This window comes from Dinoponera quadriceps, unplaced genomic scaffold, assembly GCF_001313825.1.
Source record: "Dinoponera quadriceps isolate SergipeBrazil2010 unplaced genomic scaffold, ASM131382v1 scaffold1769, whole genome shotgun sequence".
Lineage (NCBI taxonomy): Eukaryota > Metazoa > Arthropoda > Insecta > Hymenoptera > Formicidae > Dinoponera > Dinoponera quadriceps.
Window position 1 is genome coordinate 364,287 of NW_014555826.1, and position 16,091 is coordinate 380,377.

The 16,091-nt window shown below is 43.0% G+C and overlaps 2 protein-coding genes across 3 annotated transcripts; both read left to right on the plus strand.

The window, feature by feature from the left end:
* Positions 1-2,687: 2,687 nt before the first annotated feature.
* Positions 2,688-9,077, plus strand: LOC106745495. Of its 2 annotated transcripts, none has more exons than XM_014621154.1 (6): positions 2,688-3,181; positions 3,707-4,057; positions 4,142-4,362; positions 4,531-4,674; positions 5,274-6,742; positions 7,202-9,077. In XM_014621154.1, exons 1-6 carry the CDS (start codon positions 2,878-2,880, stop codon positions 7,578-7,580), a joined length of 2,868 nt encoding a protein of 955 aa, XP_014476640.1. In that variant the 5' UTR covers positions 2,688-2,877; the 3' UTR covers positions 7,581-9,077. The 2 variants fall into 2 exon arrangements, with proteins under 2 accessions (XP_014476640.1, XP_014476641.1); XM_014621155.1 differs by having other exon boundaries at positions 4,534-4,674.
* A 3,145-nt stretch (positions 9,078-12,222) lies between these two features.
* LOC106745482 (kanadaptin) lies at positions 12,223-15,497 on the plus strand. The gene is made up of 6 exons (XM_014621119.1): positions 12,223-13,312; positions 13,455-13,744; positions 13,859-14,001; positions 14,245-14,405; positions 14,496-14,861; positions 14,973-15,497. The coding sequence occupies exons 1-6, from the start codon at positions 12,401-12,403 to the stop codon at positions 15,432-15,434; spliced, it is 2,334 nt and encodes a 777-aa protein (XP_014476605.1). The 5' UTR covers positions 12,223-12,400; the 3' UTR covers positions 15,435-15,497.
* Positions 15,498-16,091: the final 594 nt, after the last annotated feature.

Below are 16,091 nucleotides of genomic sequence, written 5' to 3' on the forward strand. Positions count from 1 at the left end.
TAACCGCGAGAGAGAAAGAGAGAGATAGAGCGAGAAGAAGTGAGAGAGGGGGGGAGGGAACAGCCGCCTCTCGTACGTCTCGTCGACGTCGTCGTCGCTACACGATCGAACAAGTTCAAACACGTGCCTCGCTCGTCCGCTCGGCACAGAGATAACTGGCGAACGCCTCGGCAAAACAACGTTGCAGGCTCTTTCCATTCGACTCCCATTCGCTCGCTCTCTCGCCACGATGGCTTTTTATACGCGTTGCTTGTTGCCACGGCCCCAACGAGGTCGCCGTTCCGAATTGAAATTCCGCTCCGCTTATTGCCGCCGTCGTCGCGATCGGTCCTCGTGCATCGTTCGATAAGTCGTTCGATATACACGGACGAGGATCGACAGATATCGGACATGGCGATCGTATAATTGAAAAAAATCAAATTAAGAAGCGCGTCGGATGTGCAGGAAAGTATGAATACGGACGGTATACGCGAGAGAGAAAGAGAGAGATAGAGACGGTCGAGTTGGCGAGGGATTGGCGGCGAATTGGCAAATGGCGAGTCGCCAATGGCGCTCTGGACAATTTTTCCAATGCGTCCTTCGCTCGGACCCTGTCCGGCCGAGTTGGACAAGAAATCAGGTTGCCGTTCGCGACAACGGCGAGAGAGCGCAGGCAGGCTGGCTGGCTGGCGAGCGAGCAGGCGGCAAGGAAGTGCGGCAACGTCGCGACTGCGTGAGCGGAGATGCGCGGCATGAATAGCACCGACGTTTGTCGGGCCACCGCGTTGTCGGGGCATGGCGGGAAAGAGAGGATCGGCGGGCGCGCGGGGAGAGAGGCGCGTAAAAGTTTCCGCTGCGGTGGGGATCGGCCCTGACGCGGCACCGGGAGGGGACCGCGCTGTGCCGGCTGGCGTGTAATACAAGCAAGGTAATGTTACCGGGTAAGCTGCCGCCCGCGGGGACGTTTTGGAAATTTCGACGAGCGAAATTCCGTCGCGAACGCTCCTCCGGGTGCTCGACGCGAGTCGCCCGTTCGCTCTGGCCGACGGTCGAGAGCTCCTCTCTTCGACTGCACTTTTCACGTCCGTCGTATCTCAAATAAAGCGAGTACACGGCTATATGTTGAGATAAAAAAGATAGAGGACGGGTGCAGGAGGTGCAGTTGTGAGGGAATGGTCGATTTTGATTTTGCTCGATTGCAGAGTGCAGCAGAGAAAGGAAAAGATAGAATCGAATCGTCGGAGAATCGCGAGAGCGACGTAAGTCGGGTCGTGTGAGAACCTCTATCGTCTCAGATGAGGATAAAAAATGGATTGCGACAAATCGACTTTATCGATAGGAGAGTGTCATCGGAACGGCGCGCCTCGACGGCGATTCGAAATAACGATCGGAAAGAGAGAGAGAGCCACGGGCGTAATCTGTAGATAAATAATTCTCTCAATCGGTTTACCGAGGCGAACGATTTACCGCCCGTGTGTTCGATCGGACGTCCTCTTCGCTCGCTGCGCTTCCTTTCATCCTGCGCGAACTTCGTCGTTATCTAGTCGACGAACGGACCGCGTTTGACGGAGGACTCGGTATTGAGGGCCACGATAAGTCCGTGTCTCTCCCTCTTTCTCGAAACGCGTCTTGTTCGTCGCGTCAACGCCAGAGCGCGTACGCACTTTTTCACCACGTTCGAGAAGCGTGAGCTCAGAAGCCCGTGTAATACATATTCCTCCCTCCCCCTCTGGCCATACGATGTACTTCGTTGAAAACGAAGTCTAACGATCGCGCTAACTTCACGAGGTTCTAGAAACGCGATCCCGCCTCTCTCTCTCTCTCTGTCTCCTCGTCTGTCCTGGGTAAAGCTCATTTCTAATTTGCCGCTTTTACCACACCAATTAGAGGATCGCTCGCCGCGCGAGGAAGCACGTGGCGGTCGAGTAATTGGACGCAATGAGAGAACGGGCTAAAAATATCGTCGCGCTAAGACACGGGCTTAAAAGCGGCGAGGTTCGCTCGTTCATACGACTCATTCCGTCGTCTATCTCGACCAACTTCGGGCGGTAACTTTCAAGGTTTCGCCGCCGACGGAGAGCTCGCACGCGCGAGCGAACCTGTGTATATATGTACAGGCTCGCCGTGTTGATCCTTCGCCGCGCGGATATACCCGTCTCGCTCTCTCGACTTGAGACTTCGAATTGAAAATCGAAGTTCGAGCGATCGTTCTTAAACGACCGGTCTCGCTGGCTCGCGAGAGGCCAAAGCGGTACATTCGAAAATACGCGTGACGAGCACGCGCGTGCATTCCAAAATCTTCCGCTCGGACCGCACGATTCTCGAGAAACGAAACGTCGTCGTCGTCGGTGAACGTTGGCCGAGCGGCGGGCATATCGGTGAAATCGTACAACGGCGGGAGGAGGAGACGCGCCGGGAAAGAAGGGAACAGAGAGAGCAAAGAAAGAAAGAAAGAGAGAGAGAGAGAGACAAGGAGGAAAAGATGGGAACAGAGAAAGAGAGAGATAGAGACAAGGAGGAAAAGACGAGGACAGAGAAAGAGAGGGAGAGACGACGCGACGTGACGCTACCCGACTCTCCGCGGGGCGAGGGGACAAGCGGTATTCCCCTCGCTCGTTCCCAGCGCTCCCCGCAGCCAATCCCCACCGGCGGACCGTGCCGTCGCCGACCGCAACGTCACCGCCCCCTCTCTCGGCGCGGCCGCGCGATATCGCGAGAGTGTGCGTGTGCACCCCTCGCCAGCTACACGCGCAGCGCGCGCGGACCTGCCCAGTAAAGCCAGTAAATGCGAGGCTTCCGTTTCGGCGTGTGCGCCAGTGATACAGTGCGTAATAAGCACGGCGTGCTCGGACAGATCTGCGTACTCGGACGTTGTCACAGTCCTCGCGCGCAGTCAAGATGCCGCTCAGCATCGGGGTTAACCTGAGGGTGACCGGCCACTGCAATCAGGGTGGACGCAAGTACATGGAGGACATGTTCTGCGTGGCGTTCCAGCCTACGCCGGACGACAAGGACCTGGAGTACGCGTTCTTCGGGATATTCGACGGCCACGGAGGTGGCGAGGCCGCGACGTTCGCCAAGGAGCATCTCATGGACATCATCGTGAAGCAGAAGAATTTTTGGAGCGACCGCGACGAGGACGTGCTCCGGGCGATTCGGGACGGATACGTCAACACGCACTACGCGATGTGGCGGGAGCTCGGTACGATCGGGATTATGCGCGTTCTCGCACGTAAAAGCGAGCGAATCAGCGCGACGATTACCCCCGGAGTCTCGCGATCGCCGACGGTCGCGTGAACCGGGAGATATAGCCTCTCGAAAGAGCCGCCGCGGTAGCAACGACGGCTCTCGCGAGAATTTCTATCGTCGTCCCGCGTATTTCCCCCACCACCGCGACTAGGCCTGATTAGGTTAGAGTTTAGGTTATGTAACCTTTTCCGAACTATAACCTGAAAAGTGCGACTTCGACGAAGCCGCGCTTTTTTCATCGAACCGCGGAGATCCAGTTTCCTCGATCGGTATCCGTTATTCGTGAGTAACGTGCAACCAGGTGGTCACGTCTCAAGGTTTGAGATCGCTCCTCGACATTTTGTCTATCTTTTAAGGTACTTCGTTCACATTCTTCGACCTTGGCCGCGCGATTTTGCTCTCCTTTATCTGTCAGACGTATCGCGAAACGGCTGTTAATATATGCATGCGTCCTGACCCGGTGTTATTTTTTAATCAGACAAATGGCCGCGAACCGCGTCTGGATTGCCATCCACAGCTGGCACAACCGCCAGCATTGCGTTCATCCGAAAGGGCAAGATTTACATCGGCCACGTGGGAGATTCCGCTATCATATTGGGTTACCAAGCGGAAGGTGAGAGCCAGTGGAGAGCGAAAGCTCTGACGAAAGATCATAAGCCGGAAAGTGGGCCTGAGATGACACGCATACAGGACGCTGGTGGGAAGGTCGTTAGTAAATCTGGTGTCCCGAGGGTGGTGTGGAATCGACCTCGCATAGGACACAAAGGTCCAGTTCGTAGATCCACTCATATGGACGAAATTCCTTTTCTGGCGGTAGCCAGATCATTAGGTAAACATACACGCAGCGTTTCAGCTTGAGACATCTGATATTTTCCTACATACAGGGCGAATTCTAAGTAAAATTTCCCACCAGGTGATTTGTGGAGTTACAATTCTGAATTGAACACTTTCGTGGTGTCGCCCGAACCAGACGTCAAGGTTATTCCAGTCGACGTTAAGTCACACCGCTGTCTCATATTTGGCACCGATGGCCTGTGGAACATGTTGTCTCCTCAGGCTGCAGTGTCCATTGTTCAAGCCACAGACAGACACAATGAGAAGCACTTAATAGCCTCTCAGCAGACCGGGAACGGAGTAAGTTTTGGATATTCCACCTTAATCAACTTTTAGTGTAGCTCAGTTAATTTAACATGATGCAATTAATGATGTATTGCCTGCGGCAAAATGTCTTATAATTGTGGAGATATATAAGTTTACCTGTTGACGATGATTATAAAAAGATGATACGAAATTTCTCAACAGCAGCCTGACATGCAGATGTGGATAAATCCTTCGAAGAGCCTCGTGGACCGTGCACTGGAAAGATGGTCGTCCACCCGATTGCGCGCGGACAACACCAGCGTTGTAACACTGATGCTCGATCCATCGGGACCGTGTCGCAGTGAGGTTAATATCTTTATATACACATTCAAGCAAAATGAGGATGTTTAATTGTGTGACAAAACAATAACGATATGATCTGTGTTTTATAGAGTATTTCAAAGCAATTTTGGTTTTCTTAAGAACAAGATTGAAAAGTACTGGCGAAATTTTTACAGACTCTTTAAAGTAATCTGGTTATGTAATCAAGCAACATATAGAAAATCGCTTCAAATCTTCAAAATTCAAGATCATTTCAAAATAGAATTACTCATGCTCTTCTTGTCATTTCTATTATTTTTTAATATCTTTATACACACACACACACACACACACGCATATATATACATATATATATATATATAAAATTATTGGAAATTTCAAATACAGTTAAAAGTCTGAAAAAGAAATATTCAAGAAATTCTCGAGGGAGACAATTCCTTCGGACTCTTCTTCCTCCTTTCTCCACGACAATAGTTTTAGAAATATTTCAATTTAATTTTATTAAATAAATTCGTCATCAGAATTTCGCCTGAGTCCATCGTCAATTATTCTCAAGGAAAACACAGTAGAGTTGCTTTAAATAACTTTGCACAGTTAAGTAGAATATTTCTATCTTGCTAAAGGTGCTGTTTAACACAAAGAAGGACCGTGTCATACACCACGGCACATACGCGCCGACTGCGAGCACGATACCCGAGAACGTCGAGGATGAGACTAGTCCGAAAATTCCACCTCCGTGCGCACCGATACCACCGTCAATCGTCTCCGCGAATCCCGAGATGGACGCCAAGCTACCGGACTCGTCCAACGGCAATGACGACATTGTCGTTCCGACGTTACAGCTGGAGAAAGTTCTGCCCCCTGAAAAATCAACCTCGCTACATATCGACGTTACCTCGGAATCACAAGAGACAGGAGTGGCGGGCAAGAATACACCAGAGATCATCGACGTCGCCGAGAGTATTCAAGTCGACGAGATATCCTCCAGCGAGATACCGGAAGAAACCGCGGAATTGGAAAATAAGGGAGTGGACGAAGCCACTGCTGTCATGAAGTCGGCCAACCACGAGGGTAAAAAGCAATCAACGAGCGAACGGAATGAAACCGAGGCGGGGCACGATAATAACGCGCAGATTGTGAGCCAGTCGAACGCTCAAAAGTCGGAGCAGTTGAACAAACTGAAAGAACTGCTGGCAGAGACAGGGGTGACGCCGCAGACCGCATTTCCCGCCGCGGATAAAGATGTTCAACCCGTCACGCTCATCGGCAGCAAGCTACGTCGAAGCGGCGTTGTTCCCGTGGAAAGCAACGGCGGCCGTGACAACGGTGAGGCGAGAAACGACGTCGTTTCGAACGGATCAAGGCACAAGCATCCGTTGTTCCCGGCTGCGTCGCCCGACGTTCGAAGCATCAAGCGACGACACAGTCTGAGCTCACAGAGCCGCAACGCTTACGGGGACGTCGCGCCCTCGGACCCAAAGACCTACGTGAGTATCAAGTCGAGGTACAAGGTGCCGAAGTCCCCGGTCGCCGGGAACGCGACAAACGAGGAGAACAACGCGTTGAAGAACGCGTCGAACCGGCAGACGAGTGGCGCTGCCGGGGTGGGCAACAAGCGCAGGCACAGCGCGATCGCCCAAGCGGTCGACGGCGGCTGTGGCGTGCAGCAACAGCAGCAGGAGCCGTGTGTGAAGAGAAGAACTCGTTCGGAGGACCGGCCGAGTCTCACGGACGAGAACGACCCGGCCAATCAAGTGACGGAAGACGCCAGCAGCCGGTTAAGCTGGCCCTTGTCGGACTCGGCGTTGTCGAGGAGCAACGGGGCCAGCGCGACGTTGCCCGGCCAGGACAGACTCTCGACCAACACGTTCCAACGTAGGAGCTTGGGAAAGAAAGCCACACTCGTGAAGACCATCAGGAGGCCGTCTATCAGCGGTTCGAATCGACTGCAGCAGCTGAGAGGTAGTTTCGGCCTAAGAGACTGGGACCAAGGAAGAAGCAATCGGACTGGCAACTGTAACGACAGAAGATTAAACAGGACAGTAGCGCTCATGGGCTCTACGGATACGACGATGCCGCAACGGTGGCTGAGGTTAGTGTTCGACGGATGTAATCTGTCAAACCTTTATCAGACGGGATATTGGAAACAGAATTGCGGATTGGAGATTAGCACTCGACGAGTCGACTGATTTTTGATCCTGGCTTTCTGATTCGATCGGTCAAGTTCCAATCCGCAATCTTCAGTCATCTAAGATCCATTGGATCCAAAGCATTCATTCAAAGCATTGAATTCAAATGGCTTCAACGCATTCCAGCTACGTGATAATCGTTAATTTTCATAAAAGATACTTCAATGTCTAAATCCGATTTGATAACTGTATAGATACTACAGTCTATACGTTTGCATGATCGAATATGAGGAAAATAATCGACAGTGGCAGGTCAATAGGGTCTTAAGGCTTAGAACTTAAAACACCTATTGTAGACCGCAACTAATCTGATACGGATTTCAGGGAGAAGAGCTTTTCTTTATTTCCTTCTATCCGTTTAGATCAGACACGATGGCGGCGACACCTGTGAAGACATTACGTTCGCGTAACGTAGACATCGCCGGGCACACCATATCCGCGCAGATGGTCCATCAGTACGGTGTGGTGAAGCAGAACCGGCTGTCCCTGCCGAACAAGCTGAAGCAGTCTACGAATGGTGGATCGTTGCAATCGAGTAGAGTCAGGTCTTCCTCGTTGTCGTCCAATAAACTTAAACAAACGAATAGTAACGGTGGAAGCGTGAGTACTTGCGCGGCCATTAATAACGCGACCACAGGTTGTAGTTCCACCTCTGGCATAGCTAAGAGAGTCAAGTCGCCTTACAATCCCAGCGCTCGATCATTAAACACGCGATCTCGCATCAAGCGCCTCGGCAAGTAAGGACACATAGTTAGCGGCTCTAGATTTGCAATTAGCTCGAAGATTCTTAGGGTATGACATTCTTACCCTTATTATCATTATTAATTTTTTTTTTTTTCCTAAGCATCTGCGTATTACCGTGATATGAACCAATTGTTACACACACATACACACACATTTTATGTATGCTTTGAAAAAAAACTTTGTCACTTTCATCTTCGAAACTCCATGTTTTCTTTCACTGGATACAGTTACTAGGAGTGGGTTTGTGAGTATAGTAAATTATCAGATCCTTATGTTTTTTGGTTAGATATAGGGTTGAATGAAAAGCAAAGTAAAAGCAAGCGTATAACCACCCTAGATATGTACGTCGAGAATTAGCGTTTGTGCTTTCGTTGCGCGAATTCTTACGATCTTTTGACGTTGCAGTCGTTTACTACGGATTGTACTAGATGCGTATTCGTAATTTTGTTAACGGATTCGATTAGATTTATCTTTTACATTCGTACAAGAGCACGCGTATTGCATTTTGTCTTATAATGTTTTCCCAAAAATAAATTGTAAAATAAATTGTTACGCTCTGCCATTCTCATCATGAATAAACGTGGTTATCGATTTCTTCGTGAGAAATACCACAGTATCGTCTATAATGACTTAAAAAATCGAACTAGCACCGATATCGTCATGTTTGCAGTTTTCGGGCAATTTCCAAGGCACTTCCCAAAGAAGCGTCATTCGTTTTTCCAATCCTCCCCAAATGAGCATTAACGATCGTGTTTTCCGAGTGCTCGTACGCTTCAAACACGTGGAAAACACGATGCAATATCGCAAGTTATTATGCCACTTCACAATTATACCTTTTATTCGCTATACTTTGTCCAACGAGGTTTGTAAAAAGTTATTATTGCACGCTTGTATAGACGAGAGAGGAAAAAGTGAGAAATTCCCTTGTGCTTTCTCGCGTTTTCCGACATTCGAGTATAATACGGTAAATGTTACATAAGACGTTATATGAAAGTAAATGTACACAGAAGTAGCCGGACAATAAGAAAGTAACGAGCGCGAACAGAGAGTCTCTGTCAGAGACACGTGTTTATGTGCATATGTATCCTACATTGTTGCGTTTTTTCAGCCCGTGATGACTTGTTCGGGATCTTTATGTTGGACGGACGAAACTCGCGATCAAACAATTGCATTTTAGCAGCGAATGTAAAACGCGAAAGCGATTCGTTAAAATACAGACTGTAGAGGACTTGTGTGTCGTGGTTTTTCCAGACGAATCTCCGCCTGCAATGACTTCAGAGAAACACGTCGCTAAAAATTTGGTCTTTCGGAATTTAAAATAAGTTCTGCCCCACACGTATTTATTTATTTATTTATCTTTTATTTTATATATTTTTTAAGATATTCATTTTGCTTTTTCCGAGTGATCGTCTCATTCTCGTTGGACGATGATCGGAGATTTGTCTGGGACAACTGACACTTGATCTTTTCATAGACTAATGATATTAAAAAAAATTAAAAAGAAAACTGATGTGCTCTTGATTTCTCATAATGATCATAGTCTTCTTCGTCGGCTCGGGAAAGGCATACATATAGACGTCTCAGGGTGCGTTCGGGGAGACGCTATTAAGCGCTACCGCGTCATTCTATCCTTGTTGTACATGTAAAGACTAATAAAGATAGAATGACGCGGTAGCGTTAAATAACGATCTCCCCGAATGTACCCTCAGTCAAAAAAGAACAGTGCGCTTAGAGTAAGATCCAGCGTCGAACCATTTCTTAGTAAAGTAGTTAGGTACGCAATCACAGATCTGCCTTGGCTGCGTACGGAGTGGCTATTGAAGAATTATCGCGGTTAGTAAATCGGATCGTCTTGAACTGTCCGTGTGAGAGTGTATTTCTGAAATACGGGAGACACAAAATATATCGTAGCCCAGGCGGCCGGGTGAAGAATGATATACGAAGGATGAAATACTTCAATTTAGACCAACAGTTTTTTCTTGAAGATGCATGATCGACGAATAGCGATCACTCGGTACAAAGCGTTTAAATATGACTGTGCGATAGAGAAAATTTAGATTATATTTACAATTAGACGGGAAAAATATACTTTTGCTGCACGGCTAATGCAGATCGACGTAGACTCCGGTTTCTCGCAATACTGAACGTACAACAATTGTGTTCCAGATGTAACACGAGTACCATACCGTACTAGCGACGTAACGAATTAAGTATCACCGGCGCAAAATATATATATGTACCACACGGATATATCTACATAGATATATTAATATATCAAATTTCGGGGATAACAGCATTTATGCATTATTAGTACAGTGTACATCTTTTATGTCATTTATTTTTTCTTTTTGTAGAGTTGTCGTTCCATGCCGTACGAAAGTTAAACTGAAGAAAAAGGAAAGAAAAAAGAAGAAGGAATACAAGGATAATTCAGGGATAAATATTCATTCGGTTTTATTATTCGTCATGAGAGAATTACGGACGCACATGTCATTTCGACTTTGCATTTCGCGTTGTTTTATATTACGTCGATAGATAAGTTGTGGAGCTCGTTGTGTTGTAGCGTTGTTCGATGTTTGTTTAAACGAGAATGTACATTGTTTCCTGTATTGTCCGAGATGCGACAGTTCGGAGAATATATTTAACGGACGGAATTTGTGGAAACTGCGTGGCGGTCAGGAAAACGCATATCTCTTCTGGACATAGAACTTCGAAATTTGTACATTTTTACCGGGATGGGGATGAAAATTCAGGAAATGAGAATTCTAAAATCTATTGACGAAGGATCAATGTTACCTATATTATTTATCGATATCGCGTCGACTATTTATTAATTGCGTTTAACGCTATTAACGATTTGCGGTAGTAAGTTTGTGCGAGTAAATGAGTACGCTTGAAAGAATATTGTCGAGATGTTTAAAGAGAAAGAAAGGGAGAATTATTACTTGCGGAAAATTATCAAGTGTGACACTATAAAATATGTTTGATCCACATCACAAACGATATATATATATATATATAATTCACAAATATATATATGTATGTGTGTGTGTGTGTGTGTGTGTGTGTGTGTGTGTGTGTGTGTGTGTGTGCGTGCGTGAATAGATATATAGATAAATAGAAAAGAAACGATAATGACACGTGCCTACAATATAGTTACCACATTCGCAAACGTGTTTATAATATGGAAATTGTACTCGAATAACCATGCACCACACACAAAAAAAACGCAAAGTATCGACTCGATTTATCTGACTTGTAAACGACAATTCTGTTTTAAGACATGAAGATATTGCGAGGTAAAATCGAATTATCAAATAGACAGATACGTGTGAGTTTGCGAAGCGTTATTCAAAGAACTATTTTAAGAATATTTTTTATTGGTGCATGTGTTCGTATATTTCGTACTATATATAAATATAGTGCTGATAAATGTATTAACTGCAAGTGATTCTGCCGTGAAAGAGAGGAGGGGAGAAAAACGAGGCGTAACCTCGTTACATAGCGTTGAACGCAAATACATAATTATATATAAACATAATGAAAATAAAAACATAATAATAATAACAAAACTGTTGTTGTTATTATTATTATTATTATTAAAAGTTGCGAAACAGAAGCGAATCTCGAATTCTATTTTGTGCGCCTGTAGATTTATTATTTGTTACAGCGTAGAGAGATGATGAAAGCAAGTATTTTTTAAGGGGCGCGAGAAGACAGAGAAAAGATGTTAGATACAGAAATATTATAGCGATTTATCTCAGGTTAAGATTCGTGTAAATTCGATGAGAAACTCGAACAAAAGTGTGATCACATTTATATCTGTATATTTTAATGAAATAAACTGAAATAAATTGTGATATACATATATGCAGGCGTGTATATATGTATATCTTCTATTGAACATCGTAAGCATTATATTATGAACATGACGTGCAAATTTTTGAAATTGGGACGTGCTTAGCTAACACGTAATTCCAAATAGACATGTTTTTCTTTTTTTTAAATACCAAGTATAGTTAATGTAAAGTAATGCTCTAATAATAGTATAGTTACAAGAAATCAGAAAATGTAAACTTCAAAGAGAATCTTTGGTGGCTCAGGAAGCAAATGTTCCTATTTAATATTTTACGCGCCTCTCAAAGTATTTAATCAGCATATGATAAGTCGGTAAAATTTTACTGAATGTGTTCTGAAACTCGCTGAGAAATCTTGGTGTTTTCTATGCCTAGTGTATGTTTAGCGACAGAAAGGTTGCAACACTGTTTTTCATTGACTCTTCGTAAAGCCCATATCAGACTACGGATAACGATTGAGAATGGCCAAATTTCAATCTCAATTTTAATCCGTAATCTGATACGAACTTAACATTTGCAACGATCGTAAACATGGGCGTAATTTACAACGTTCAATCACATATTGGTCGATTTGTCGAATTAACCAATGCGATTGGACATTCTGAACACGGTGTTCAAGATTGGGGGAGCGTGTAAGTGGAACGCATCCTAATACGAACAAACATTTGGTCTGTTCTTTTTAGCTAAACTGGCTGCACTAGTGAAGAAATTTGTATACACATTGAAGTGTGCGCGTCAAGATTTTTACTTCATGTACATACATTTCTTGATTAATGCAACCAATTCGTCTAAAAAGAACGGACTACAAATATAAATACCAGAACGCAACGGATCGTAAGCGCTGCAAGTATTATTCTGGTTTTAATTGATGTAAACACGATATTATCCTGAAGATAAAAGTGTGATCATAATACTTAAATTATTCTTAGCGTAAAGCTCGAGATATAATTAAGACTTACGATGGAAGTAGTCGAACAGAAAAACGAGTCTGTTACTTCCTCCTCCGAGGTTGATATTGTGATTGGTGATAATCTTAATGCGGACAGCAAAAAAGTGATTTCTGAAACATGTCAAAAGCAAAACATCGAGGAATCAGAAGCGAAAAACACGTCTAATGATGCTAAAGACGGAACGAATAACGCGGGTGAATCTGCAGGTTTTAAGAAACCATTTTCACTCATTATCGGTCCAAAGCGAGGTAAAATCGGGAAAATTCGTCGAGTAGTAAATCTTGATGCACCTTCACCGTTGCCTGCACCATTAACCGAATTATCGCCTGCGAACGAAAAAGGGACTGAAAATATTTATCAGACAGATGATGCCAAGTCCAAAACTGATCAGTTGACTTCCAAGAATACTGCGCAAGAAAATGTCACATCCGATGTGAAAAACATCCCTGTTCCATATACAGAACCATCATGGGGTGGAAAACCAATGGAGGAATATAAATTAGAGGTTCTGAAGTCCGGAGTAATCCTGGAGACGATTGATTTAAATGAGAGTTTTCACGTGATAGGAAGATTACCTACTTGTCATATATCTCTTGCGCATCCAACTATTTCAAGGCATCATGCGATTATCCAGTACAGAGCGGTAGAAGATGACAAAGACAGTTCAGAGATTTTGAGAGAAAGCCAGAGAAGCAGCAATCAAAAACCAACACTGAGCCAGAACTCTAAAGGATTTTATTTATATGATTTGGAAAGCACACACGGTACATTTTGGAACGGCCATCGTGTAAAACCTAGAACTTACGTTCGGTTACACGGAGGTCACATGATTAGATTTGGTTGTAGTCAGAGAAAATATATCTTACAAGCACCGCCAGAAGATGAAGAAGAGGAATCTGAATTGACAGTTACTGAATTAAAGGTTGGTTTTAACAATAATTACATTTATACATAATTAATTCAACAATTGCTTTTGTAATATTCTAGTACTGATTTTCCTTTGGTATTTTTGTATCCTTATTAAAAAAATAAAACTTTCAAGCATATTTCTTTTTTTCATGTAGGAAAAACGATTGGAAGAATTGCGAGAAAAAGAACTTAGATTACAGAAGGAAGAAGAAGCCAAACAAAAGGCCAGAGAAATGGAAGAGAATGATGGCATTGATTGGGGAATGGGAGAGGATGCTGATGAGGAAACGGATCTCACAGAAAATCCTTATGCTACTATGACAGAAGAAGAATTATATTTAGATGATCCTAAGAAAACATTAAGAGGTTGGTTTGAAAGAGAAGGGTATGATCTGCAATACCAGGTTGAGGAAAAAAGAATAGGACAGTTTCTGTGTTGGGTGGAGTAAGTACCGTTGTTTCAGACAATTTTTCGAAAGAGAGATTTCGAAGGTTATTTATATAAATAATTTTTAAATATATTCAATTTTAACATATAGAATTTTAAAATAAATTTCAGATTACCCAAAGAATGCTTTGGTGGACGTTCCATTAAAGCAGAGGCTCTTGTCAAAGGAAAGAAGAAAGAAGCTGTTGTTCAATGTGCTTTGGAAGCCTGCAGAATCTTGGACAGACATGGATTATTAAGACAAGCTAATCATGGTAATATACTTTACTATAACTATAATTTGAAATCTGTAGGTTTATAATTATGAAACCATAGTTATGTTATGACTATAGAAAGAGAATGATTAATTTCACTTCTTATAGTATAACTTGGCTATCACTTGTTTTGTGAAATTCATTTAAAGCTTTTCGGCTTATTTTAAATATAATATTCACAAATTTATTCACACGAAGTTTTTACAGTTTTTGTTACTAATAGAATATCCATCATGCTTACAGAGAGTCGAAAAAGGAAAAGCAGGAATTGGGAGGAAGAAGATTATTATGACTCAGACGAAGATAATTATTTGGATAGAACAGGTACAGTAGAAAGGAAACGTGAACAACGGATGAAACAAGCTGGAAAACTTGAAGAAAAAGTCGAGACATATAAGACATTGGTAATTTACTATTTTATGCCTATTAGACATTTTCATATGATATACATGTGAATTTTCAAGAAAAAATATATTTATTTTATGTTATTTCAGACTGAACAACATAACGAGATTGTGAGTAGGATTTCGCAATTAAGCAATCGTCTGAAGGAGGCACAGGAGAGCAGTACTAAAGAAAAGGAATCCAACGAGGATTCGTTAGACGCCTTTATGTCTAGTTTAAATTCGTCTACTTTGAGTAAAAGTGACATGACAAAGATGAAAGTAGAATTACAAAATTTGCGTAAAGAAGAGGTGAAATTGATTAAATTGATAAATTTCGCCAAGCCGGCCAATCTGCCACCTCTTGTTAGCCAAGTACCAACAGAAGACAAGAACTACCAAATGTATCAAAGATTAAAATTTGCCATAAAGAGAAGTTCTCAACTTGAAAGAAGGCGCAAGCTTTTCGAAGCAAATGTGAGTGACCGTTCCGTTACCTATCGTCTTTTATTTTATTGTCTTTATAACACGCGAAAAGTACTTTTTATTTGTTTTTATATCTTAAAAATATAATGTATAATTTTACAGAACAAAGACAATTCTGAAGCAGCACATTCATCAGCTTTAAGTAGTAATGAGATAAATAATGAGGAAGAGGAGGAAGAAGAAGAAGAAGAGGAAGAGGAAGATAATGTAAAAGAAGAGGATGAAGACAAAAGTCGTATTATTGAAGAGGTGCATGACGTGAATGAGTCTAAATGCAAAAAATCTGTTCTCTCTAAGGACGAAGTGAGATCGTATGATAACACTAAAACCGACACTGAACCAACAAGTGCTTTGAGCACCATATTAGATCAAGATACAGAAAAAAGCAAGCCGAATATTGAAGAAAATAAGAAACGAAAGGATAAAAAATCAGAGAAGTTACTCAAAGGTGCAAAGAAGCATTACGATCAAGACATCCATTCGGATGATTATTCCACTTGGCTGCCACCACAAGATCAAACCGGTGATGGGAGAACAAGTCTCAATGATAAATATGGATATTGAATTACAATTAATGTTGCAAAGAACGTTGTAAATATTATTAATAAAAAATCGTCTAATTAGTTATTGAGTCTTACCATTTGAAAGTGAAAAGACATTAGGAATTAATAACAATCGATCTACGAGATCTTTCAACGAAATTTTAGTGTCATTCATATTATCGATTAAGTATTTTATCTTATATTTCAATGAATATATGTCAGGAAGTTTCGTAAATATAAAATAATAAATTTCACACGGGCATAAAATTGATGTTAATTTGCGGCAATTTTTCTAATTGTCTACATTGTTTATGTTATTTATCAGATCTTTTTATACAGGACATGAATGAATTTCGTCATTGGACTGTACAGTGCCACATTGCATTAATGCTGTCCCAATTCCCTACATATAGTGATATCGGAGATTTTAAATTAGGCGCATCATTTCTGAATATTTGTACATCGTGATTGCTGTTTCGGAACATCCTTGACAGTTCACAAAATAATCAGCAGTTATATGATGCATAAATATTCAGAAACGATAATTCTAATTCAAAATTTTCGATATTACTATGCCTAGGGAATGAGATAGCATTGATGCACGACATTGTACGTGAAAGAGAGAGAGAGAGAGAGACAACAATCCCTCTTGGATTCTATCTTTCTCGGATCACTTTTT

Bases quoted from the DNA above. Each gene is read 5' to 3' on its own strand.
- LOC106745495 (XM_014621154.1), top strand. From the start codon at position 2,878: ATGCCGCTCAGCATCGGGGTTAACCTGAGGGTGACCGGCCACTGCAAT. The intron at 4,058-4,141 runs GTAAACATACAC...ATTTCCCACCAG, and splicing joins GGCGGTAGCCAGATCATTAG to GTGATTTGTGGAGTTACAAT. The intron at 6,743-7,201 runs GTTAGTGTTCGA...CTATCCGTTTAG, and splicing joins ATGCCGCAACGGTGGCTGAG to ATCAGACACGATGGCGGCGA.
- LOC106745482 (XM_014621119.1), top strand. From the start codon at position 12,401: ATGGAAGTAGTCGAACAGAAAAACGAGTCTGTTACTTCCTCCTCCGAG. The intron at 13,745-13,858 runs GTAAGTACCGTT...AATAAATTTCAG, and splicing joins CAGTTTCTGTGTTGGGTGGA to ATTACCCAAAGAATGCTTTG. The intron at 14,406-14,495 runs GTAATTTACTAT...ATGTTATTTCAG, and splicing joins TCGAGACATATAAGACATTG to ACTGAACAACATAACGAGAT.